General features: G+C 57.6%; 1 protein-coding gene across 2 annotated transcripts; it reads right to left on the bottom strand.

Moving 5' to 3' along the window:
- Nucleotides 1–11791: 11791 nt before the first annotated feature.
- On the bottom strand, nucleotides 11792–25197 carry RGS14 (regulator of G protein signaling 14). Of its 2 annotated transcripts, none has more exons than XM_036014687.1 (15): nucleotides 24989–25197; nucleotides 18473–18494; nucleotides 18127–18305; nucleotides 17669–17761; nucleotides 17441–17584; nucleotides 16930–17073; nucleotides 16703–16814; nucleotides 16269–16381; nucleotides 15670–15873; nucleotides 13644–13720; nucleotides 13293–13419; nucleotides 13128–13230; nucleotides 12980–13026; nucleotides 12789–12900; nucleotides 11792–12529 (listed from the first exon to the last, which is right to left on the bottom strand). In XM_036014687.1, the coding sequence occupies exons 1-15, from the start codon at nucleotides 25031–25033 to the stop codon at nucleotides 12327–12329; spliced, it is 1725 nt and encodes a 574-aa protein (XP_035870580.1). In that variant the 5' UTR covers nucleotides 25034–25197; the 3' UTR covers nucleotides 11792–12326. The 2 variants fall into 2 exon arrangements, with proteins under 2 accessions (XP_035870580.1, XP_028383760.1); XM_028527959.2 differs by having other exon boundaries at nucleotides 13128–13209.
- Nucleotides 25198–25450: the final 253 nt, after the last annotated feature.

The following is a 25450-nucleotide window of genomic DNA, read 5'->3' as shown; positions in this document are numbered from 1 at the left end:
CCTGAAGAGAAGCTGGAACCCTCCACTTTATACCCTCAGGTCAAGGGCAAAGTCCCTAGAACCCTAGCTGCCCTCCCTTTGTTCCCCCATTAACCTCATCCCCGAGATTCCTCCCAGTTAATTGCTAATCGTCAGCTCTGCAGGAGGAGTCTGCGGCTCACCCCCACCCACCCCGCCTCACAGATGCTCAGCCTGAAACACTGCCCAGACCCAGGGAGGGCTCAGACACAGCCTGCACCCCACCTCCACCCCGGGACCCTGAAGTCACTTAGGCACTGTATTGCCAGGGTCCCCAAAGATTCTGTGGCTCCAGCCCCTTCTCCTCATTCTTGGCCTGACAGGACTCCCCAAGGAGTGACCCAAACATCCTTGGGCCTTGCCATGGGTCTGTGTGTCTGTGGGTCTGTGTGTCCGTGGGTCTGTGTGTCTGGGTGGGGGGAGACATTTGGAGGAGAAGGAGTCTGTAATGGAAGAAGCAATGGGAGACTGACCCAGAGGAGCCACGTGCTGTGCAATGTTGGAGCATCTCCAATGCCCAACCATGGGTCCAGGGTGAGAGCCTAACAGAATGTGGAACCTGGCCAGACCAAGAAGGGCCCGTCTACATTTTAGAATGGTCCCTCTGGGTGGGGTGGGGTTGGGATGTGTCCCGGGGTGACTCTGGAAGCAGAGAGACCAGTGAAGAGGCAGAGAGATGATGAACTCTGAACAAAGGTGGGAAGGAGGGATGGAAAGAGAATATGTCCCAGGGGCATCTGGGCAGCAGGACCGGAGATTGGAAGAGAGGGAGGGAGTGGGAATGCACGGCAGCTGGGTTTCCGGGTTGGGGGACCGATAACGATGTGAAACAGGCGTCCAGGGAAGCCTTTGAGCAGTTTGCTCCCCTCTCACAGACCATGGAGCCTGAGCTGGGGACCAGATTCCAGAGAGATGAGGAGGAAACTTCTTTTCCAAGGGATCAAGGTTTGATCAGATCCAGCAATAGTAGGTTCCATTCAAGATCTAGTTGGGCAACTGCCTAACATTGTACAACTGCCCCCCCCTCCACCCCTCCATCCACCCCCAATCCTCCCCATCCACCCACCCCCATCCATCCCCCATCCACCCCCCACCCCTCCATCCACCTACCCCTCTAGTCACCCCCCCCCACCCCCCCGCCCCCCCCAACCCCTTCATCCACCCACCCCCCATCCACTTATCCACTCATCCACCCATCCGTCTGTCCCTCCATCTATCCATCTACCAACCCACCTAGCCAGCCAGCTGGCCTATGTCTATCCATCATTGGGTTGGCCAGAAAGTTCAAGTTCATTTAGTTTTTTTTTCTGTAGGATGGGTCTAGTAGTGCTTATTTGTGTTTAACTTCATTTGAAACAACTTTGTTAGATTGTATTGTGACAACTGTCATATCAGTGTGCATTAAAAAAAAAAATCAGCCCTGGCTGGTGTGGTTCAGTGGATTAAGTGCTGGTCTGTGAACTGAAGGGTCACTGGTTCGATTCCCAGTCAGAGCACATGCCTGGATTTTGGACCAGGTCCCTAGTAGAGGGTGCACAAGAGGCAACCACACATTGATGTTTTTCTCCCTGTCTTTCTCCCTCCCTTCCCTCTCACTAAAGATAAAGAAATAGGGACTTCTGGCAAGATGCAGGCATAGGTGGACGCACCATTCCTCCACGCACAACTAAGATTGGAACAACAACAATTTAGAGGCAGAATAACACCCAGAACTGACAGAAAATTTATCTGAATGGAAGTCAGACAGCCAAGAAGTTGAAATAGACCCGTTCATTCAGACCAGTAGGAGGGGCGGAGATGAGAAGAGGGTGCAAGTGGCAACTGGGAGCGCGTAAGGCATCTGGGGCATGCAAGATCCCAGCAGGTGGACCCCAAGTACGCAAGTGGCAGCTGGCAGACCCAGTGAGGCAGTGATTGTGGAGCAGGGAAGAGGGCACAACCCAGGATCCCAGGGAAGGGACTGAGATCCCACAGAGAACAGAGCTACCACCAATGTTCCCTCTCGACCCTGCCCTCACATACAATGTCACAATCTAGTGACTGGGGTGCCCAGCCCTGGTGAACACCTAAGGCTCTGCCCCCTCATTGTAACAGGAGCGACCAGTCCAAAAAAAAAAAAAAAAAAAAGAGAGAGAGAGAGACAGAGGTGGCTCAAACAGAAGCACAAATCAGTGCCCCAGAACTCATCCTTTTGAGCGACCAAGAGATAGCTAACCTATCAGATGCACAGTTCAAAACACTGGTGATCAGAAAGCTCACAGAATTGATTTTGGTCACAAATTAGATGAAAAAATGCAGGTTACCATAAAAGAAATGAAGAAAAATGCACAGGGAACCAACAGTGATGGGAAGGAAACTGGGACTCAAAATAATAGAGTGGACCAGAAGGAAGAAAGAAACAACCAAACAGCAAAGAATGGAGAAATAAGAATTCAAAAAAAAACGAGAAGCTTAGGAACCTCCAGGACATCTTTAAACGTTCCAACATCCAAATTATAGGGGTACCAGAAGGGGAAGAGGAAAAGCAACAGATTGAGCATGTATTTGAACAAATAATAAAGGAGAACTTCCCCATTCTGGCAAAGGAAATAGACTTCCGGGAAGTCCAGGAAGCTCAGAGAGTCCCAAAGAAGTTGGACCCAAGAAGAAACACACGAAGGCACATCATAATTACATTAGCCAAGGTAAAAATGAAGGAGAGAATCCTAGAAGCACCAAGAGATAAGGGGACAGTCACCTACAAAGGAGTTCCCATCAGACTGTCAGCTGATTTCTCAAGAGACCTTATAGGCAAGAAGGGGCTAGAAAGAAGTATTTCAAGTCATGAAAGACAAAGACCTATATCCCAAATGACTCTATCCAACAAAGCTTTCATTTAGAATGGAAGGGCAGATAAAGTGCTTCTCAGATAAGGTCAAGTTAAAGGAGTTCATCATCACCAAGCCCTTATTTTATGAAATGTTAAAGGGACTTACCTAAGAAAAGAAGATTAAAAAAAAAACACGTATAGTAAAAGGACAGCAAACTCACAATTATTAACAACCACACCTAAAGCAAAACCAAAAGAAACTAAGCAAACAACTAGAACAGGAACAGAACCACAGAAATGGAGATCACATGGAGGGTTATCAACAGGGGAATGGGAGGAGGAGAGAGGGGGAAAAGGTGCAGAGAATAAGTAGCATAGATTGTAGGTAGGAAATAGGGGGAGGGTAAGAATAGTATGAGAAATGTAGAAGCTGAAGAACTTATAAGTATGACACATGGACATGAACTAAAGGGCGGGGAAGTGGGTGGGAGAGGGTGTGCAGGGTAGAGGGGAGTGAAGCGGGGAAATGGGACAACTATAATAGCATAAACAATAAAATATATTTAAAAAGATAAAGAAATAAAACCTAGCCCTGGCTGGCGTAGCTCAGTGGATTGAGCGCGGACTGGGAACCAAAGTGTTCCAGGTTCGATTCCCAGCCAGGGTACATTCCTGGGTTGCAGGCCATAACCCCCAGCAACCGCACATTGATGTCTCTCTCTCTCTCTCTCTCTCTCTCTCCCCCTCTCTCTCTCTCCCTCCCTCTCTCCCTCCCTCCCTTCCCTCTCTAAAAGTAAATAAATAAAATCTAAAAAAAAGAAAGAAAACCTTAAAAAATAATTTAAAACATTTATTAAAAAATAAAAAAATAGCCCTGGCTGGTGTAGCTCAGTGGATTGAGTGCAGGCTGTGAACCAAAGCATCACAGGTTCTATTCCCAGTCAGGGTACATGCCTGGGTTGCAGGCCAGGTCCCCAGTGGGGGCCATGTGAGAGGCAACCACACATTGATTCTCTCTCTTCCTCCCTCCCTTCCCCTCTCTAAAAATAAATAAAATCTTTTAAAAAATAAATATATTCTTTAAAATAAATAAAAAGATAAACATCAAAACTGGTCAATTTGTGTGCAGCCATTGTAATATTGAAGATTGAAGAAAATATACATTTTCAGCATATTATGCTTTATTATTTCAAGAAAGGTAAAAATGCAACTGAAACACACACACACACACACACACACACAAAGATTTGTGCAGTGTGTGGAGAAGGTGCTGTGGCTGATTGAACATGTAAAAGTGGTTTGCGAAGTTTCTTGGCATTACTGACACTTTGGCCAAATCTCTGCAGCGTGGCTGTCGTATGCATTGGAAGACGTTCAGCAGCACCCCTCGCCTCTACCCACTAGAAGCCAATAGTGGGAGACAGCCGGCATACTCAGAATATCCAAATCAACAGTATTATTGGTGGAAATGAAAAAACGTGTCTTATTTTACAGAAAGAACTAAACAGAATTTTGGCCAACCCAATATTTCTAAGCACATTCGTCAAGTTCCTACTCTGTGCTGAGCCAGGATTGGCAGGGTCGGCTTCCCTCCTGGTCTAAACGATGGACCAGTCCCTGTGTCAGCTGGGATTCTTAGGCGTCGCCTCACCTCCCAGATAAAATGGCACTTAGCTCGGCCTTTCCAGTTAGCCATGGAAGGCGGTGAGATAAATGACCCATCTCTGTGCCAAGAACAGAGTCCCTCGGCGTGCTGGCTTCGTGTCTTCTTCATGCTCTCCTGCCCTTTGACTGTCTTTGAGGTGGTTGAGGCATCCTGGCCAACAACAGGGCCCCACCTCCTCTGGAATCTCAGTCCTGCCTCTGCCTGCCTGAGGTCCCCTGAGCTGCACCCCTGCTCAACGCTGATAGCGGCTGAGGGTGACATAGGCCCAGCCTTTTCCATCACGGAAGACAGGAATCTGCATAGTTCCCCTTGAGTGTGACAAAGGTTAACTAGTTAGTGGTTAATTCACAGAGCATTGTGGGGACTGGTCCGAATAAACTCTCTGTCACAGTGGCTAAGAGCAGGACACACAACTCCACCTCCCCCCCCACCCGTGGCTGTGTCAGTTTAGGCCACAGAACCCATAGGGGTCAGAAGGGGTGTGTCCCTTCTGTGGAGGTGTGGTGGGGGTTGGTTCGGTAGAGTGACCACATGTTCTGGTTTGCCTGGCCAGGTCCTGGTGTGGCTGTTGACCCAGTGTCCCCTTTCACTTTGAAAAGCACCCTGCCTAGGACAATAAGCCATATGGCCCTAGGGCTTGTTCTGGGGGTGCTCGGGGACTGGGAGGCAGGGAATCAGCTGGAACGTCTCCATTCATAGCAAAAGGAAATTAAAAATAACCCTGCTTCTCAGAAACATCACCATAATGTTCAGAACATTGCCTTTCATCCTTTTCCCTCTGTCTTCCCTTTTAAACTTTCTATGAGTTTATCTGAGCCAAACTCACAACATGCTGGGAAGCAGGATCTCAGATGCTCTGGTGAACAACTGTTTTGTAGTTTCTCTCATGCCCGTACATTTGGAATGAAGAAGGGAATCTCTTTGCCTTTTCACCCACTGAGGATTTCCATGTCTATGAAAGACTGAGTCTTGCCCTTTTTCATCTGCCGTTATATCAAAAGCCTTTTCCTGTGTCTTTACACTCAGCACAGATGTGGTTTTTCTTTTAAAGATTTTATTTATTTATTTTTAGACAAAGGGGAAGGAAGGGAGAAAGAGAGGGAGAGAAACCTCAGTGTGTGGTTGCCTCTCACACACCCCCAAATGGGGACCTGGCCTGCAACCCAGGCATGTGCCTTGATGAGGAATTGAACCGGCACCCTTTTGGCTCACAGGCTGGCACTCAATCCACTGAGCCACACCAGCCAGGGCTGCTTCTCCTTTTCAATAACACTACAGCTTTTCCCGGTCTGTGACAGGCTCTGTGTGTCCCCCTGAATAATGACCCTGCCCTGTCTGCTCACGTGCATTCTGGCCATGGCCTCCCCAGACCTCTGGGCCTGCGGTCTGGGTGGTTGGCAATGTCTCGTATGGAGAAAAGGCTTCCAGGAGGAGGAACAGTTGTGGAGGGAAGACGCCCAGATCTGTCTGTGCTGACCGCGCCTGGGAGCGAGGACCCAGACCCAAGCTGGGTCCCCGCTTGTGTCTGCGGCACAGGCCATGCTCCAGAACCCAGCAGGGGCCTCAGGGAGCAGCGTGGGCTGTCCCTTTGGGCAGGAAATGGGGCAGGCGTCTTCGAGAAGTTCTTCTCCTCCACCTCCTTGTCTCCAATCCATCACCCAGTTCTCCTGGCTCTGCTTTCCCACCGGCTACCACCCCTCACCTGCGTTGTTGCAATACCTCTGCCCTCCCTCTTCCCAATCCAATCTCCAAACACAGTCAGCCAGCCCTTCCAGATGCACTTCTTATCACCTCACCCCCCCTCCCTTTTAACACCTGCCAGGGCTAGCCTCTCAGCATCTCCACCTGGGGGCTCAACATGACTTGGCTTCCCCTGGGAAGGGGCCCAGGGAGAGTGTGGTGAGGAGAACTGTGGTGGGCTGAGACCAGAGGAGCACCCACAGTCCGGGGCAGGCAGAGGAAGACAGAACTCGGGCCTGCAGCTGGCCTGGGGCTCTGGAGGGACAGCAGAGAAGCAGGTGCCCTAGAAACCAAAGTCTCCACGTTTTGAGAGAGAGACAACCTGGTCTCTGGGTCTGCTGAGATGGCAGGTGATGGGAGAACAGAGTGATTCATTGACGCAGGAGAGCTGTCCTGGGCCAGCATTGAGGGAAGGGGCAGCTTGCAAGGAGTGGGAAGCACGAACAGCATGGCCAATGTGAACGTGACAAGCTGACAGATAATGAATTTCGTCTCACCAACGGAAATGATTCCCCAGGAGCAACATGGCTGCTGAACAGAGAGCATGATGCCAAGAACAAGTGTGTGTGTGTGTGTGTGTGTGTGTCTGGAACGAAGGGAGCTGTGGGGGTGGGTGTGCACGCCTGCTGTCTGCACAATTCTCCATTAAGATCCACTGCTCCTTAAATATGTGATCCCTGGCCGGGTGGTTCAGTGGGTTGGAGCGTCATCCTGTACAACATAAGGTTGTGGGTTCTATCCCCGGTCCAGGCAGCCATTCTTCCCCAGGGGGTGGATGACAGATAAAGGCCACTTGCCACTGCCCTTTGGGAAGCAGAGCAATCCCTCTTGACTTTGTCCCCTCTTGAAGAGCCTGCACTTCAATCCCAGCTGCCCAGCACAGAGCAGGCAGGGCCCTGAGACATGTCCCATCCAGGCCCCATTTTCTAAAGCGTGGGCAGCTGACCTGAGAATGTCCTGTCTCTCTTTTGGGGATACGAGCCCTGGGCAATGATTAATCCTAGTGGCTCATGTGCCGGTCACTCATTCACTGACAAGGCCAAAGTCTGTGGCTGAAAGAGCTGAGGCTGCTTTAGGCTTCCTCAGAAACCACCTCCTGGTCTCTCCATGTCTCTCCAGCCCTGTGCCCCGGGGCTTCATGGTGGCCCCAAGGACCAGGCCTGAGCATGAGGCTGGCATGGCACACTCCCAGATGGCAGTGCGTGCTCGGTTTCTCTGGTTTCTCGGTTCCACAGTGAAACTCGGAGGCCTGGCTTTAGGCTTCGGGTCCTGGGCTCGAGTGTCTGGGGTCCCCACTCCGGCTGTGGCCTGCACCCTAAGTTCTCAGGTCCAAGCTCTGCATTCTGGGTCTGGGTTCTGGCTTCCTTCGGCCTCTCAGCAGGGGGGCAGGAAGACAGTGGCTGCCCCTCTCCACCCATCTGGCTAGCCAGGACTTCGCCAGGAAGCCAGCACCTGGGGCAGGTCTGGAGGTGGAATGTGGGCTCTAAGTCGCTTCTTGGCTCCGCCCCCCAGCCAGTGCTCCGGTGAGAGGTGCTGACGGGGCCACAGGCACCCTGGCTGAGACCCTGCAGGAGTCACAGGATACATACACTTATTCACGTCCCCAGCTCTTCTTAGACCCCCAGGGCCACCACGGATGGGAGTGGCACCGCCAGCAGCTGTGCAGTGTGACATGGGACTGTGTCCAGTCCAGCCAGGGCCGCTTCTGACGGCATGGGCATGCAATCAACTATGAGTGATCCTCCCCGAGTGGGCCTTCATTTCCTTGTGGGAGCTGAATTCCAGCCTCTAATCCCCCAGAAGTCAGAGTCACTTGACCACCAGGCCAGGCCCCCTGCAGGCTGCACCTTGGGCTCACCCTTGGGGGTGGGGTGGCGGTGGCTGTGGTGGGGGGGGCAGCCCGAGCCGGCAGCTGCATCAGCACTTTGGGCTGGGCTCCGCATGAGCAGCCCCGCCTCCACCCGCCCCCAACCTGGCCCAGAGCCTCTGTCCCGAGTGCCCTGTGAGCACCCTGTGCCCCTCTTGTACCCTCACCTTCCCCAGCCGTTAGGTGGGATCAGGGGTAAGAGTCAGGGAACGAGATTCTCTCTTGGAGGCTTGGAGCCCTCTTAGGGTCCTTGAGGAAGTCGCGTCTGCTGCCCCAGCCTGTGTCCTCTGTAAGATGGGGGTGTTAGAGGCCTGCTGGGTGCTAGGTGGACAGGCCCACTCCCCTCTGGGCCGCCCACCTGGTGGGGGGAAGGGAAGCAGCCCTGCGACCCCTCCCAACCACCCAAGGTCTAGCTCCACACAGCGGCTTTGTAATAGGGCCTATGGGTTGACCAGCTGATGCCCGGCCCCTGGGCCTGGCTCAGGGCCTGGAGGGGTTCTGGGAAGGCAGGATCTAGGAGGCGGGAACTGCATTTCCCTGGCCCAGGGTTGCTGCAGGGGACAGGTTGGAGCTGGAGGTCACAGAGAGGACCAGGGCACAGAAACACGCCCGACCAGCCAGCAGGCGCCTGCAGAGGCAGTGGGCTGAAGCCCCTGAAGGAGGAGCTGGGTTCCGTTTCTGGAGAAGTGGACAGCGGCCAGCAGCAACAAAGCAGAGGCCTCGGGAAGTTCTTTGTATGATGATGATTTTAAAATTGCATCTTAAAAATACATTAAAGCTAAGGTGACAGTCTCCTTTGAGCACTACTCCCAATCCTGGTCCTCTCCCTATCTCCCCGTCAGTTTGGCATGTATCCTTCCAGAATATTCTCTCTTCTCTCCGTACACTTACAAGTGCCTGTGTGTTTGTGGTTTGTATAAAGGTTTCATGCCATATGAGTTGCTCTTTCTTTTTCAGTTGTTTTACTGAACAATAACACATCTTGGAGAACTTTCCACATCAGGTTCCTTGGCTGTTGTGCTGTCGCAGAGTGTGGCGACCCCTCCACGTGTAGTGACCGCATCCCCTCCCCCCTCCACGGTCGGCTCTTTGCCAGTTTTCAGCCCATAGACAACCCTGCAGGGATGGGCCTCCTTGTGCCCAGGCGTGACTCTCTAAGGCTACTACTAGGGCTCACACAAGGTATGTTTTTAATTTTTAGCAGAAATTCTGAAACTGACCCCCCGGAGTAGCCATCTCCATGTCCCCTCCCAGAAAAGGCCCTGGCTCCCCATCGGGGTTTGTACAGCATCCAGGTCCTGCCTGAGGGGTGTCCCTGAGTCAGACAGCCTGTGGGCTGGCGGCTCAAGCTCCTCACAGAATCCTGGGCTGTCACTTCTGCTCCTGCAGCAGTGGTTCCATGCCCACTGGGCTGTCTGGTTATGAGGACAAATAAGAGATACAGGACTGGACTTGCCTAACTTGGGGACCTCAGCAGGTCAGTAGGTGTGAATTCTTCCCCCTGCTGGGGCCGACCTTTAGGGCGGCTCTTCACCTGACCCACGACCCCCATGCTCATGAGGCAATCTCCTTGGTTCCAGGGTTTGACAGGTGTCATTGTTTGGAGTTGGGGGATGGGGGGTGCAGAAGGCTGCGCTGGGCCTGCAGGATCTGCCAACTTTGAGAAGACACGCCAGCTCTTAGCTGGTGTCTCTGCCTCTCTATCCCAGGGGCGTGGAAGGTGTCTCCTGCCATGGGGAGAAGCCCTGGGGCCCAGGAAATGAGAGGGGCCCTGCAGCTGATCAGGGAAGGGACTCAGGCTGTCTCCCTGCCCCTGTTTCCGGTCACAGACTGTGATCCTGGTGCTATGCAGTCCCCTGTCCAGGATCCCCACTGCCCTGCGGTCCCTGTGTCCTTTGTGGGAACTATCTGAGGCTGTGGCATCCTTTGTGAGCCCACTAGGCCAAGGGGATACAGAGGTGACCAAGACGGGGGAGGTCCCTGCCCTCGAGGCCCCTGCATGGGATTGTCAGCAAACAGAGTGAAGAAGCAGGTGAGATTGTTGCAGTGGGCTGAGAGCCGTGGGGGGCTCTGGGGGGATGGCAGAGCACAAAGTGGGGACACTCTGTACTCAATGTCTCAGCCCCCTTGGGCTGTTGGAGCAGAAACACCAGAGACTGGCTGGCTTATGAGTGGCAGAAACAGGCTTCTCCCAGGCCTGAGGCCGGAAGTCCGAGGGCAGTGCTGGCATGCCTGGGCCTGGCAAGGGCTCTCCTGGGCTGCACACAGCCGGGCTCCCCATCCTCTCCCTGTGTCCTCACCTGGTGGCAGGGGTGAAGGAGCTCTCTGGAGCCTCCTCTGAGGGCCTGGTCCCAATCACGAGGGCTCCACCCTCAAGTCCTAATCACCTCCCAAAGGCCCCGCCTCCAAGCACCCTCACACTAGGGCTGGGACCTGAACATGACAGTGTAGGGGACACCCCCATTTAGACCGCAGCACAAGGTGACCAGGGAAGGCTCCTCTGAGGCGTCTCAGACGAGACTTGCAGCAAAGCAGGGCTTCGTGTGGCAGCCCTTGGCACCCCCATAGGAACGGGAAGCACACATGCGGAAAGAAACATGTGGCCGCCTCCCCAGCAGGTGTGGAAGCAGCCGTCTTTGGGCGCCTCCGAGTCCCCCAGTCCTGCTCTCCTGTGTCGCCCTCGTCCGCATGCAGGTCCCCTCCCTGCAGGTCCTTCTACAAATCCCTAGGAGATGGTAGAAAATGACCAGGATCAGGGTTCTGATTGGGGGAGAGGACCATCCCTGGACTGAACTGACTGGCCAGGTCTGGGTCACGAGCTTGCACCAGCAGTTAGGGGTCACCACAGCCAAATGACATGGTCGAAGTGGCAGAGTGCTGATGCCCCCTCTCCCAGGAAGGCCCCACTGTGAGTTCTGGGGAAAGGCATAGTGGGCCAGCAACGCCCCGAGTCTCCTCCAGTCACAGGACAGGGGTGGTGGTGGAGCTTGGGGCAGAGAGGACGGCCAGCTCAAAGAGCTGGGAGGCAGATGAGAGTGCAACCCGTCGAGGTGGTCAGGAGGGACCCTTACCCCCTGGATACCTCCTGGAGGCTCCTGTGTCCCCTTGCCGCCCCTGTCACAGAGGCTCCTGTGTCCCCTTGCTGCTCCTGTCACAGCGCTGGGACTGAGTCTGGCTTCTCTGCCTGCAGGCGGGGCCCTCCTTCTGGGAGTTCTTCCCTGCTCCGCTTCCCTGTGTGGGGTTTCCCTGTTGCCTGGGGGCAGGGATGACCACCAAGCCAAGACAGTGAGGGGCAGAATCCTCCTTGCGACAATGCCTGGTGCCCCCACATGGCCTTCGATGCATCCAAAGAAACCGCAGCCATGTCTGCAGGGACACACTCAGTCCCTAGAGAAGCAGGAAACAGCCACCAGACACCAAACTCAGAGGGGAGCCTGAGGAACAGCAGGGTCACACCTGGCAGAGGCACCGCTCCCCAGGGGGTCTTCCCCTTCCCCTCCCTCCCTCCTGTGTTCCCCCACCCCACCCCCACACTTTGTGCAGCCAGGAAGAGAAGCTCTGACAACAGGAAGTCAGGGGGCACGTCTGAGGTGCCCAAGAGCTTCCGGGCACTGTGCCCTTGGTGACAGATGCGATGTGGCTTTTGGGGGGTGGGGGTGGGGGGTACAGTGTATGCAAGGAACACACCTCATGACAGAACAATAATAATAATTATAATAACAATATTATACATTCAGGACAAACCCAGCTGCCCTAAGCCAACTGGAAAATCCATCTGTCCAGTAGAGTCCAGTGGGTAGAGGGAGGGGCTGCCTAGCTGCACCCCCAGGCCTTGCTTACACCAACTCCCTGAGGAGGGGCCCGCCCCTCCTCCTGCTCCCTGATGAGGCTCGGCACAGGGTGGGGAGGCTGGCACTGCCAACACCACCCCTCTGTGTTGGGCAAGCCTGCATGGGGGTGTGCGAAGGGAGGAGGGGAGCCGCACCTACCCCCAATGGCCTGCTTCAAGGGGTGGGTGGGTGAGCCTCTGAGGGACCAAGTGGTGGCAGCTGGGGGGTGTGGCCACTTTGAGCCCCTCTCCACCGCCTTGTGGCTCTTCCTTCGAGCCAGCCCGTGGCAGGAAGGGGCCAGGGACACTCACGGCACGGACAGGGCATGCAGGGCAGGGCCATGGCATGCTCGGCCTGCCAGGGGCCATGCAGCCAGCCCAGACTGTTGGACAGCTGTCAGAGGGCTGAGTGGGTGGCACAGTCTGAGGGGTCCCCTTTGGGCGGGGCTGATGATTCAGTCTGTGGTGGGGCCTCCTGGGAACTAGGCCCTTGGGCAGGCAGCTGCAGAAATTCTGGAAGCACCAGGTCCTCTTTGCGCAGAAGGCCCCTTTGGTCATGGGCCCCGCTGCTTTGTACCCGGTTCAGCAGCTCCACTAGGCCTGTGGGTGGCCGCAGAATCAGGGGCCCCACTTGCAGAGAGCTGCCCACTCTCTTCCACCACAGCCCACAGCCCATTCCGTGGCCACAGCCTTCCCAACCCCAGCACTGATGCCCCGTCCGCCCAATCCCAGCCTGGCCGGTACCCAAACCCCAACGGCCCCCAGCCCTCTTTTCCCAGCTCCAATGACATCCAGTCCCCTGATGCCACCTCAGTGGTGCCAAACCCCGGGTCTCTAGCCCCCACCATCCCCAACGTACCTTCGATGTCGCAGGTCTGCCGCCTCCCAGTGACACTGCTGGGCTCCCCCGCTGCGGAACTGAGTGGCAGTGGAGAATGGGCTGCCCTGTCCTGGGTTCTAGGTGGGGTGTGCTGTGAGAACGTGGGGTCAGAGCCAAAGCCAGGGGGTAAGGAGTGGCAGGCAAAAGAGGGCTTCTCACCTCTCACTCACCTGGTTGTGGCAGGAGGGTGCATCGCCAGCTTCGGAAATCGTCACACCTGGGCAGAGAGCGCCACCTTTTGTGTTTGCATCCCACCTGGACCCCCTGACTCCTTGATCCACTCCGGCCAGGACCTTGCCCCAGGCTGACATCCCCTACCTGGGAGCGTGTCCAAAACCAGTCTCCGGGCCGCCACGGAGCTCACTAGCTTCCCCAGATCCAGCGGCTGTTTCTCACCTGGCTGCGGGGACAGGTCAGCAGTCTGCGGGACAGGGAGCCCACTCCCCGCCGCCCGGCCCCAGCCCCGCAGCCATGCCCCCTCACCAAGCGCAGCTCCACCTGTTGCGGGCTCAGGCCGTGCTTCGCCAGGGTGGGCTGCAGCGCCTCCTGCAGCCGCTTGGTGGGCTTGGCCGAGATCAGCACCACGCGCTGTAGCGCCGCCAACTCGAGGCTGCACACGACCCTGGGGCTGCGAACTAGCCGAGGGCAGACCGCCTCTCCTCCCAACCCACACTCCCCAGCCCCAAGAGGAGGAGCCTGAACCAGGAAGGAGGACGGGAGGGGGGCGGGGGGCGGGCAGGTAAAGGCTTAGCCCAAGGGGAGGGGTTAGCCCCAGAGGGAGGAACTGTAGCTGGAACAGCTACCCGACCCAAGCCTCGAGGAAGGGGCACTCACTGGAAGGTGGTCCTGCTCTCCAGCCTCACTTCCTGGTCCGCCAGCACGGTGCAGTCCTGATCCAGGACCAGGGCCTTCTGCGGATGACAGGCAGGCTCTGAGTCCCTCCCCCACCCCGAGTTAGCCCCGGTGTCCCAGGGGACCGCCTTCACCTCTTGGGTGGTTGCCCTAACATTTACAGGGAAGGGTGGATGGGCAGGTGAACCATAGAGATGTGGATGCGGTAGAGACCAGGCTGGAGGCAGAGCCCAGCATGGCCAAGGCCAGGGAGAAGGCTGGCAGGAACGCTGGACACACTTGCCAAAGAAAGGGAGTTACGGGGAACTCGGGGGGTGGGGCGGGCACAGGACGGTGAAGGGGCTGCTTGGGGAAGGGGCAGCCTTAAGTCCTGGAACCCAGGGCGCCTCTCCCTGGGCCCGGGCAGAACCTCACTCCTGGGCAGCTGTGCCTTGTCCCTCAGCATGTGAAGCCCACCCAGACCAGCTGGACGTGTGTCCTCCCGCACCACCCATCTTTGGTTGGCCACCCAGGGCTTGTCGCTTTTTGGACAGATTTCCACTTCTCTCTACCCCACCTACTAAGGACACATCTTGTCTCCTCACTGCAAACAGAGCGTTCTCCCCAGTCTGCCGTGAGGACTGGAGGATGCGAAGCGTCTGGCACAGCAGGCCCAGAAACAGCTGCTGTGGGGATTATGGCCCCCAGAGGCTCTGTGACCTACAGCAGCTGGGAGCAGGGAGGCGGCCTCTACCCTGCCCTGGGCCTGTGCCCTGCTGCAGGGACAGGTGGAGTGTGAGTGGTAAAGTTATATTTAGCAGTCCTGAAAGCCCATCTGGGCTGTGGAGGCTGCTCTAGAGGCCCGAGAGAGTGGGCAGAGCTCTCCCCACCCTTGCCCTCACACTCCCAAGCTCTGGGCCCCTGAGTAGGCCCTGAACCTCTCACCCACCTCCAGGTCATCAATTAAGCTCTTCCCTCTGCCTGGAATGTCCTCCCCCCACAGCTCTGAGAGGCAAACCCCTCTCATCCTCATCAACTGGTGCCTCTTCCAGGAAGCCTTCCCGGGACCCGCCAGAAATGCTTACCTTACCCCAGAAACCCTATGGAGGTTCGACTCCTCCTCCCTGGTCATACCCTGCCTGGCTCACCTCTAGCCAGTAGACCTGGAGGACAGCGCTTAGGCCCGCACCCCCTCTGCCCACCCCCTGGGCAGGGTGTGAGGGCTTGTCTGCTGGGTGAATGGAATCCTGGCGGGTCTTCTGGGATGCAGCACTCTTCCCTCAGACCCCCCACTGGGCAGCTTGGTTTAAAGCGAGTTTCCCCCTAGACTCCCCTTTAAAGCTAGGCTACTTTGTACCTAGAGGAAGTTTTCACAGGTTAGGTATGCTTGGGTGCTCCTGATGGCAGAGGAGGGGAGGGCTCCCCCAAATAGTGATTTCAGGGGTGGGCAGTCTGAGGTAGGAGGGCTGGGGAAAAACCCACCTCCAGTAGGGGGTTCCTCCTACTCTACCATCCAAAACCATCAGAGTGAGATGCTGGGTGAAGCTGGAAATCAGGATGGGTGGGGTGGGGTAGGATTTTTGGAAATTGAGAGTGGATGTCTGGGTTTGAGTGAGGAGTTGGCACTGGGTTGATTTGGACTTGGGCATGGGGGGAGGGGTATGGTGGGAAGAGGCTGGAGTTAAGAAGAGGGCAAGCTGGCCTCCAAACCAAAGGGTTGCCAGTTCGATTCCCAGTCAGATCACATGTCTGGGTTGTGGGCCAGGTCCCCAGTAGGGGGTGAGCGAGAAGCAACCACACATTGGTTGCCCTCTGTCCCTCCCTTCCCCTCTCTCTAAAAATAAATTAATTAAATCTTTTTTAAAAAGAAGGGAATGAGGATAGGGGATAGGGTTGGAATTAGGGTTGGTCAGGGGGTCAGGAATGGAACTGGGGTTGAAGTCACAGCTGAGGAGAGGCAGGAATGGGGTTGGGGTTGGGGTGAGGACCAGAAGGGGAGTCAGAGCTGGTGACCAGGCCAGGCTCGCACCTGCTCGTTGCCCACCAGGTAGACCTTGATGTCGGGTAGAGAAAGGCCTCGTTTCTCACAAATGCCGGACAGCATGGCACGAATGGTGAGGCCGGGCCGGGCCAGGGCCAAGGAGGCTGTGCCGTCGGGCAGGTACACGCAACAGTACTTCCCTTGACGGCTTTCGCTCTCACCTTCCGAGCTCCCAAGGCTCTTCCGATGGCTCTAATTCAGGGCAGGAGTGGTGGGGGGGTCATGAGTGCACATTCAAGGACAGGTGGACAGGTGAGTCACAGGGCACACACGTGCACGTGGGCACACACGCTGCAGAGCACACCTGTCGTCCTACAGGCACGAGGATGCTCAACTGGGCATACGGGTACCCAGGGGGAGGTCCACCCACCGACACCCTCCCACAGTGTACACCTGGGCACCCACACGTGCACACGCATTGCCTGCATGGGACCCACGGTGCTGAGAGCAGGTAGGAAGCAAGGAGGCGAAGGAACTGGCTGCGAGAAGCAAACGAGGGACATGGAAGAGGGGATGGTGACCGGGAAGGATGGCGGCCACATAAAGGGAGCCTAGCCCGCACTTCGTCTCCCCCAGCAGTCGCTCACCTCAGATTTGTTGCTGGTGAAGGCAAGGAAGCCGAGGTCCAGGCTGGCAGAAGAGTTGAGGGAGCCCTGGGACTCTCGTCTCAAGGCCGAGTTTGCCCCGGTGCCCACCAGTTCTAGGAGAGAGGGAGCGGTGAGCAGGTCAGCCCCGCGACCCCCATCCCCTGCGGAGGCCTCTCCTCAGCCGCGGGCCGGGTGGAGCTCTCCTGCACCGGTCTAACGCGGTTTGGGGTCCTGCAAGCCTTGCTACCAAGGGGGCTTCCCAGACTTCTGGGGTGTGGCCTAGGAACCAAGCCACCGGGGTAACGCGGTGACCACAGGGCCCTGCATTCCTGTCGGTTTTCACGAACTCTGGGTGGGACAAGTAGGAGGAAGGGGGTTCTCAAGGATTGTGGGCACTCCCGCCCCTTCTTCTCGGGGCCCGCTCCTGCCCTCACCCCTGCGGAAGGACTTGCGGAGCGGGCGGCCCCCAGGGCCCTCGGCCGTCGGCAGCTGCCCCAGCTCCTCCACACCGAGCGGCAGCGACTTCCCGGGCTTCAGCTTTGGCTTCTGCGGGCACACGGAAGGCGCTGGCACCGGGCCGGGCCCCAGCCCGCGTGCAGACCCCGGGCAAGCCTGCAGATCTGCACCCGGCACCCCGCGCCCCACAGCCCCTCGTCCACACCTTCCTGGTGGCGTCGGGGCTGCCGAGGCGCGAGGAGCCGGGGTCCGGGAGGGGGCGCCCCTCCGCCTCCGCCAGGAGGCACTCGCGGTACAGCGGGGACTTGACGAAGCGCGCATAGCTGTCGAATTTCATCAAGTTGAAGATCTATGGGGCAGGCGCCGCGGCGGTGAGCCGGGGTCCCAGGCCGGGCCCGCGGAGTTGGCCTGGGCTCTCACCTAGGAAGCAAGCCCGGGCCCCTCCCGCCCACCTTCAAGGCCCAGGCCCCGCCCCTACGCTTGGCCCCACCCGCCTCGCGACTAGGCCACGCCCCTACCCCACTCCTTCACCGCAGCCTGGGGTACCTACCTCGGAACAGCGCCCTGCCCCTCATTTACTTGTTTCTAAAACCTCAACCTAATTTGCCCCTTTTCCACTCCACCCCTCATTCCCTGCCCAACGCGGCTCAGGCTCCGCCCCTGGATCTGGCCTCGCCTCGGCTTCAGTGCTCCCCTCCAAAGCCACGCCCCCTCACCTGAAGTTGCTGCGCCCGGAACATATCCGGTCGCGGATTAGCCAGCACCTCTTCGCCGAGCCAGGCCTGCCGGTCGATATTCACCGGGCTCAGTGCCTGGCTGGAAAGGAACTCCTGGTAGATGCTGCGGGCTTCCTGAGCTAGCTGGGGAAGGAGGGACAGGTGAAGGTCAGGGGCGCTGCCCAGGCCCTGGTCCCACCGCTCTGCCTTATTCCCTCTTCCTCTCACCTTCTGGACGTCGCTGGCAGGGATCTGCTGGAAGCTCTCGCAGGCCTTCCAGAAAGTCAGGTTCTCAGCACTGTACTCCTTCTTCAGGAACTCCTGGGGGTGAGGGGTGGGGGATGGATGGCGGTGGTGGGTTGGGTGGGCGTGTAAGGAGAAGGCAGTCAGGAGTGGGAGACCCAGTCAGGGGATGTGGGTAAAGGGGTTGGAATAGAGACTCAAAGCCAAGAGGTCAAACCAGACAGATGGATAGGGTCAAGGCAGGCACACAGAGAGAAAAGGAGAGGCAGACACAAGGACAGAGAGACACAAAGTTCCCAGCTGTCAGGAGAGGAAGAGAGTGCTAAAGAAAAACTGTGGGAAAGGCAGCTGACAGAGTAGTCCCATGGGCCAGCCTGAAGTGCCATGCATGCCCCCCACCACCCTGCCATCTGCCATGCCCCCCACCCCACCCCAGGGCTCACAGTGAAGTAGGCCTGGCCCAGCGGGTCCTGCAGCAGCCGCTCGAAGGACAGGCCCCAGCTGGCTGCGGGCTGGTCCTCAGTGGGGAAGGAGCTGCTGGGGCCGCTGGGGAGGCTGCGGATGCTGAGGGAGCTGCCCCGGCCGTTGCCCTGGCCCTGGGGCTCCGCTGTGCTGCTCAGCTCTGCAGGGGGACAGACAAGTGGCTGTGGCCTCCCCAGCCCTGGGCCCAACCCCACCTGCAGATACTTTCCTTGAAAAGATAGCGAGAGGCAGGGGTATCCCCACCCCATTTCCACAGACACCACACGGCAGCCCAGGCAGGCTCCCTCCACATGCCCTGTCACTCACCTCCATCTGAGACAGCCAAAACCTGCAAGAGACCAGAGATGGAAAATGAGGGCACAGCGCAGGATGGGTTCTCAGAGGACAGTTGTGGGCCAGCCCCCAGGACTGGAGCTGTGTCCCCTGCCCGGGGGGGCGTGCTGGGCATTCCTGGCCCGGTCACTGCTTGTTCAAGGTTTTGCTTAGGCTGTCCCTGGCTCCTCTTCCACCACAGGTCAAGCCCTGTGTGCTGCAACTTCTGCCTGGTGCCCCCCACCCCCCATTGCCCCTGCCTCCCTCCTCCAGCGCCTGCTCTGTAAGCCCAGGGATGTAGCTTGGTGGGTAGGAGCACAGGCTCTGAGTGCTGTGTCTGCCCCTAGCTGTATGACTTGGGGCAAGTCACTTGCTTGTCTTCACCTGGAAACAGAGGATGATGGTAATCATAGTAGCCTACTTCCTGGGGCTGTTGTGAGGACCAAATCAAATGAAAGTGTTGGCAGCATCTGGAACAGTGGCCGCCGTGTGCTGCTGTCTTTGAGGAAGGAAAGGAGCCTCTGTAGCTGATGATCTTATTGCAACTGTTTACTCTTGGGGACCAGGGTCTCCCTTGGGTCCCAGCCCCCTTGGGCAGGGCACCAGATGCTATTTTATAGTACAGAGCAATGGCTCTCAACCTTCAGTGTGCATTAGAAATACTGGAGGGCCCCCTGCTCAAACATCCAGGTTTGGTAGGTCCAGGATGGGGCCTGAGACTCTCCATTGCTAACAGGCTCCTAGGCGATGCCGATGTTGCTGGCCCCGCAGATCACACTATGAGTGATATTGCTGTAGCGGCCAATGCCCTCCTCCCTCCTCCTCTCCGCAGAGAATGCCTCCAACTTCTCTGGGAATCCCAAGCATTAGTGAAACAGAAAAACCTTCCTTTCAGAATGACTCTTGCTTGGTCTTCCTACCTTCCCAGCAGCTCCTCCAGCTTCCTCATCATCTCCTACTCCCCCAAGGTGGCCCCTGCCCCTCCCCGACTCTGTCCTGGGCCCTTCCACCCACATCTCCTCAGCTCCAAACACATAGCCAACTTCCCGCTAACGTCTCTGCCCCAGTGTCCCACAAGCCCTTCAAATCCATCCAGTACTGAATGGAAGCCACCTCTGCCACCACCACAGCAGGGCTCCCAGCCTGCTCCCCTGTGTCTCATCTTTCTTCCCATCACCTGAGCTCCCAACACCAGGGTTTGAGTCATCCCCAGTGCCTCCCTCCCTCTCACCTCCTACATTTTCACTAGGCCCTGCCCTGGGAGCTTTGCCACCTGCCCCTCCTCCCCATCCCCGCTGGAAGCACGTCTGTAAACACCCCTCCCGCAGAAAGCCTCTCCCTGCCCCCCTGGCTGCAGCCTCCCTCTCTGCTCCCCACTTGCACCTGGGGTCACGTGCAGGTGGGGGGCTGCAGCTGGCCTGCAGATATGTGAGACGTCACTAGTATCTTATCCCTCTGAATGTTTTTTTTTTCTTTTTAAATTTAAAGAGGTTTCCTGCATCAGGAGTTTTACAGAAAAACCCCAGCTTTATGCCCCAGCCACCCTGAGCTTCTTCCAGCATGGCAACCTTGGCTGGCACTGAGCAGCAACCAGTGCCTGGAAGGGGCTCAGCTCTCCTCGCAGGCCCCTGGGGCCAGTCCGATGCATTTGTGTTCCTTATGGCAGCAGGTGCCACCCAGACTGCGTGGGTTTAAATCTGTGCTGTGTGACCTTGGACAGGGTACTTCACCTCTTTGTGCCTCAGTTTCTTCCTCTCTACAAATGGAGCAAACACTGTAATCGTCCTGACCTTAAAGCGTTGCTGTGAGTAAACAAATTAGCTGTGTATGTAAAGAACTCAGGACCCTCTCTGCGATGTATAAGTGTTCAGGGAACATTATGATACTGTTGCTGTGTTAGTACCTGCAGCTGACCCTGCTCCCGCTTTCTAGTTGGGGGGCCTGCCACAGAGGAAGAGCACAGGTGTGAGAGTCTGTCAGACCCGAATTCAAGCCCCAGCCCTGCCCTTTCCTAGTTTCAGGACCGTGGCCCACTCCCTGAGCCTCCTCTCCAGCCTGGAGCCCCGAGGAGGAGTGACAGTTTTCGAAGGACAATGGCAGCCCCCTGCTCCACTGTGCCCAGCCCTCCCCTCCCCGCCTTTGCTCTCCCCCATCGGATAGCTTTGTCCAACCCATCTCTCACAGATCCAGGAGAAAGCCCCAATGACGGGGGGGGGTGTGCCTACAGCCACCCCTTCCAGCCTGCTCTTTCCCTTCCGGCCACCCAGAGAGAGCCCAGGCTGCTCTCTCTGCTGCTCTCGCCCCCATGGCTGCCAGGGCAGGCTGGGGCCCCAGAGAAGGCAAGGCTCTGCCATGGAAGCCAGCCCTACTCCTGTTTGGTTTTATTCTCTGAATGAGGTCAAATAAATCAACTTTCTGTGTCTTTAGGTGGGGCTAGCTCCCAGGTCCTCCCCAGGCCCCACTCCCGGCCCTGGGAGGCCAGCAGATGCTGCGTCATAGCCCCAACTCTGCCTGGGCCTGACTGGCCAACCCCTTCAGCCTCCCTCTTTCCCTCCTCCTTCCTCCACCCTACACTTCATTAAAGTTTTCTGGTTTTCCCTCACCCCTACACATTCCTGCTTCCTGCTTCACTATTTTGTTTGCCTGGTATCTGCTCCTGCTCCCCTGCCCAGTGGCTCTCAAATCTCTGCCCATTGCCATCTGTCCTCCCTAAATACCAGCCGCCTGAGGCCCCCTGCCCTTACCTGGGCCTCTCTCCCTTACTAGTCTGGCAGCTCCTGGAAGGCAGGCTTGGGTGGTAGGAGGGAACCAACCTGCACTCCCTCCCACGAAGCACCCTCCTTTCCCAGGGCTTCTAAGCAGCCATCGGGGCCCTGAGCAACCCTGCTCTGCCCCACTAGGCTGTCCCAGCAACCCCACCACCACCAGGGATGCTCCATCTCTGAGCACCCCCACCTCTGAGCCTGCAGTGCACCTTCCTGAGCCCCTCCTGCCCCACTGGTTGCTGTCCTGTGCAGCTGAGGCCGAGACAGGAGAGGGACCGGCGTCCCGAGGTGGGAGGGTTGGACTGGAGGCCAGTTCCAGTTCCACCTTGCCAGCGGAAATGACCTCCCTTCTTTGGGCCTCAGTTTCCCCCTTGATGGCAGGGGGCTCAGCTTTCCCAGACTGCTGGGGCTGCTGGGAAGGACAACAGGCTTGCACGTGAAAGCAGCAGGCATGAGGCGCTCAGGGGCTCTGCTGACCTCATGCCGAGCTGCTGGCCAGGTCCTACCTGCCCAGGCTCCCAGGCCAGGGGAAGTTGTGCTGAGCAGGGCTGGCCTTGCTCCACCCCGGCCTGCCCAAGGAGAAGTGGTGTATGAATGGCGAGAAAAGGGGAAGAGAGGATGAGGAAGGGTGTGGTGTCCAGCGGCATCCCCAATCCATGGCTGGGCATCATCGGTTTGCCGTACTTTTTCTTAGGAACTGGGCCCTGCAGGAGCCGCTAGTGTCTAAATACTAAGGTGAGGGCGACCCAGCATTTCCTGAGCGCCCATGGGGTGACAGGCACTCTCTGACAGCACGCGGGCTTGTTCTCACTCGGTCCTCACATCTGGGGCCTGTGCGGCAGCTATCACTCCTCTCGTCCGTCTCTCAGGCAAGGACACCTAGGCCTGAAGTCACACAGCTGCAAAGTAGCCGAGATGAAACTGGACCCCAGGTGTGCCTGACTCTAGAGTCTGAGGTCTTTCCTCCATGACGCTCTGTCCCAGGGTGGACAGGAGACCTCCCAGGGGAGCTGGGAGGCCCAGGGCCTCAGCCGATGGGCCATAGGTGGGGGCAAAGACAATTGGGGGTAAAGGGCCCAGGGGCTCCTCATGAACCCTGACCCCTGGAGGGGTCGGACCTCAAAGGGAGGGCAGATTTACTGTGTGTCTTCTGTACCACCATCACTTTCATCCTAGCCTGGGGAGGCCAAGGTCCAGGGACACCCGCAGGGGACACCATGAGCCTGGCTCCTCCAGTCTGCACCAGCCCTGGGGAGCTGGCCCCAGACTTGGTGCCGGTGAGGCCACCTGTCTCAGACGGCCCAGAGGTACATGGGCTCTGCCTGGCACATCTCCTTGTCAGGTGGGGAAGATTAAGCAGGCATCCCAAGAGTGACAGAACACGATGAGCGCCCCTCCCAGTGTCCCCAAATCTGGGCCTTTCCCGACACCACGCCTGCCTCCAGCTGGCGCGTCCTTCTAGGACTTCTCCCTGGGCCCAATGCCCCAAGTGCGTGGACAGGCTGCTTCCCCTTCCCAGGCCCCCTCGAGCTTTCTGGATCCCTGAGCAGCAGCTCTTATCCAAACCAGAATTTTACTCTGGTATTTGTGCCCATGTCTTTTCTGTCTTGCCAAACAGGGAGCTGCCTGAGGGCAGGGGACAGGACGATGGGTCTGGGTTTTGAGAGCTGGGACAAGGCTGGCACCCAGCAGGCCTTGCGGAGGGGCTGTCGAATGAACGAGTGAGCAAACAAGGTGGCAGTTGGGACTGTGTGGAGGCATCTCTTGGAGAGGGGCTGGGAGTCATCTCTAAGTGACAGGTTTCATTGCAACTGCCTGACATGCTGAGTGGCAGAAAGACAAGGCTGACAAATGAAACTGCCTCTGCAGGGAATGATGAGGGTGGGGTGGCAGCCGGGGGAGGTAGGGGAGGACAGAGCCAGGCAGTTTGGGGAGGTGGAAGAGCCCTGGCATTGAGTCAGGCAAGCTGGGTTCAAATGTGGGCCCCCCTATCCCGCCGGCTGCCCTCTGCAAGTCATTCACTCCTCAGAGCCTCCATCAGGAGGTGACTCATGGATGGAGCCAGATGCCTGGCTCACAGATGTCTGTCCATGCTCATCCCTGCTACAGCCGCCGATGCCCTTCTGTCCCTTCCCGTCTTAGCTTAGCTTGGCCTCAGAAAGCTCCCAGAGACCAGCAAGCGGCCCATCTGTGGCCCTTGGGATTCCCAGAGGTGGCACAGAACATCCAGAACAGGCCCGGGAGGGGCAAAGATAAGTCTGTGTGAGCAGGTTGCTGAGAGGAAAGCCTGAGGGCTTGCCGAGGCCGGGGGCAGAGCTCGGGTGCCCTCCTTGCTCTCAGTGACTTTGGGCAGAGAAGGCGTGGTTGACGAGGGAAGGGTATGTGCCTCTGGGCCCCTCAGCTGCCGCCTGGGGTGGGTGTGGGAGTGGCCATGGGCCCCCTTGGCCCGGACACCCAAGTGTCATGCCTGTGGACTAGGAGTCTGAGGCCCACAGGTTCCTGAACTTTTAGTTAGGCTTATGGTAGGGAGAGTGAGGTGGGCACCTGGGCTGGCTCAGAAGGGTCTGCCTCTCTCCTACCCTGCTAGCCTGGGGCTGGGCAATAAGGAGATACTGGGAGAAGGAGAGAGGAAAATGGATCTTGAGACTTAGAAGGCAGGAGTGGGGTTGGGGATGGCTCAGCTTTTTGGTGGGGCAGGGGATCCTTGAAGAGGGGCTGATGATGAAGGGGGCACTGGGCTGACATTTATGGAGCCCTCATATTCATCATTCGTATTCCTCATTCCACTTACGCATCTCAGCAAGACTTAGAGATCAGTTTTATTCTCCTCATTTTCAGATGGAGAAACCGAGGGTCAGAGAGGACCCCCTACTGAGGAAGAACAGAACCAAGACTGGAACCCAGGCCTCCCAAGATCCATGGGCTTTGTTCTACAACACTAGGCTGGGGCCTGGTGGGGGGCTAGGACAATCTGGCCTTTCTGGGCTTGTAGGGGGGACTAGGGACCTGCCAAGTGGGCTGGTATTCTAGGGAGAGAAGGGAGGCCCAGCACAGCCTGCCCCATCTGTTGAATGAATAAAGAAGCTGGATCTTACAAGGGCAGCTCAACCAGGGGTCCAAGCAGCCAAGGAGAGTGTTTAGGGGGTGGGGCAGCAGCAGCCAAGGCATACTAGAGGCCAGTTCCCCTATGCCTCTCGGTAGCTCAAGAATAGGACAGACAAGCTGCACCAACCTGGCCTGACCCTTCTGAGCCACCCCAGGCTGCCCAGAGACTGCTGGTTCTGGCAGGAAGCCTCTGGAGCAGGTCCAGCTGCAGGGCAGCAACCTAGTAAGGGCTGCCCCTTACCTGACCTTGGGCATCAGAACGTGGGGTGAGGAGGGGAAGGCTGAAGCTAAATGAGGTGTGAGGGCTTGGGCCCATGGGGGTGTGCAGGGGGCACGGGGCATGCCAAGCAGCTCCAGATGGTGCCACAGGAGCAGGAGAGGCAGCAGCGGGGCCTGGACCAAAAGCCTGTGCCTGCTGTGCCCCCGTCTGAACCCCAGGGTTGCTCTAGGTCCCCAGCAGGCCAATCTGGAAGGTCCGGGGGGGGGGGGGACCAGGTCCCACCGCCTGTTGTCTGAACCCAAGTTTTTCCGCCCGCTAGCAGCATGCAGGCTCTTGCCCAGCCCTGCTGGGTGTGCTCCCGGGCTCCACCCTGGGTGTGCCCATCCCTCCCCACAGGCCTGGCCTGGAGCCTACACTCACCATGCGTCCGTTGGGGACGCCCAGGTGCTTGGGCTTCCCTGGCATGCCTCCGCTGTTCACTGGTCCCAGCCACGGGGGGCGCCCACCATGGGGACTGTGGGCAGCGTGCCGAGGCCAGAGCTTTCAGGGCGGCAGGCAGGCGCGGATAGAGCCCAGCTCCGCTCCTGTGGGCCCTCACATCCTGAAACACCCGCTCACTACCTCTTTTCTCTGCCACAGGAAGTGTCTCTATAGAAACGGAACCACAGAAAAAAGCAAGGTCTGAGAGAGTGAACGCCTCTTCCTACACACACATTCACACACACAGGCTGCCAGCACAACCTTGCAGTGCCCCACGCAGGTACCGACACACGGCGGGGACCCTGCATGCTTGGAGAGGAGCCCAGCTTGGCCTGGCCCGGCCCGGGAGCTCCAGAGTCATGTCTGGGCACACAGAAAGGCACGCCCACACACCTAGGCAAC

Source organism: Phyllostomus discolor, chromosome 13 (genome assembly GCF_004126475.2).
Source record: "Phyllostomus discolor isolate MPI-MPIP mPhyDis1 chromosome 13, mPhyDis1.pri.v3, whole genome shotgun sequence".
Taxonomy (NCBI): Eukaryota; Metazoa; Chordata; class Mammalia; order Chiroptera; family Phyllostomidae; genus Phyllostomus; species Phyllostomus discolor.
The sequence above is the reverse complement of the archived record's forward strand: the minus strand, read 5'-3'. Positions and strand labels throughout refer to the sequence as shown.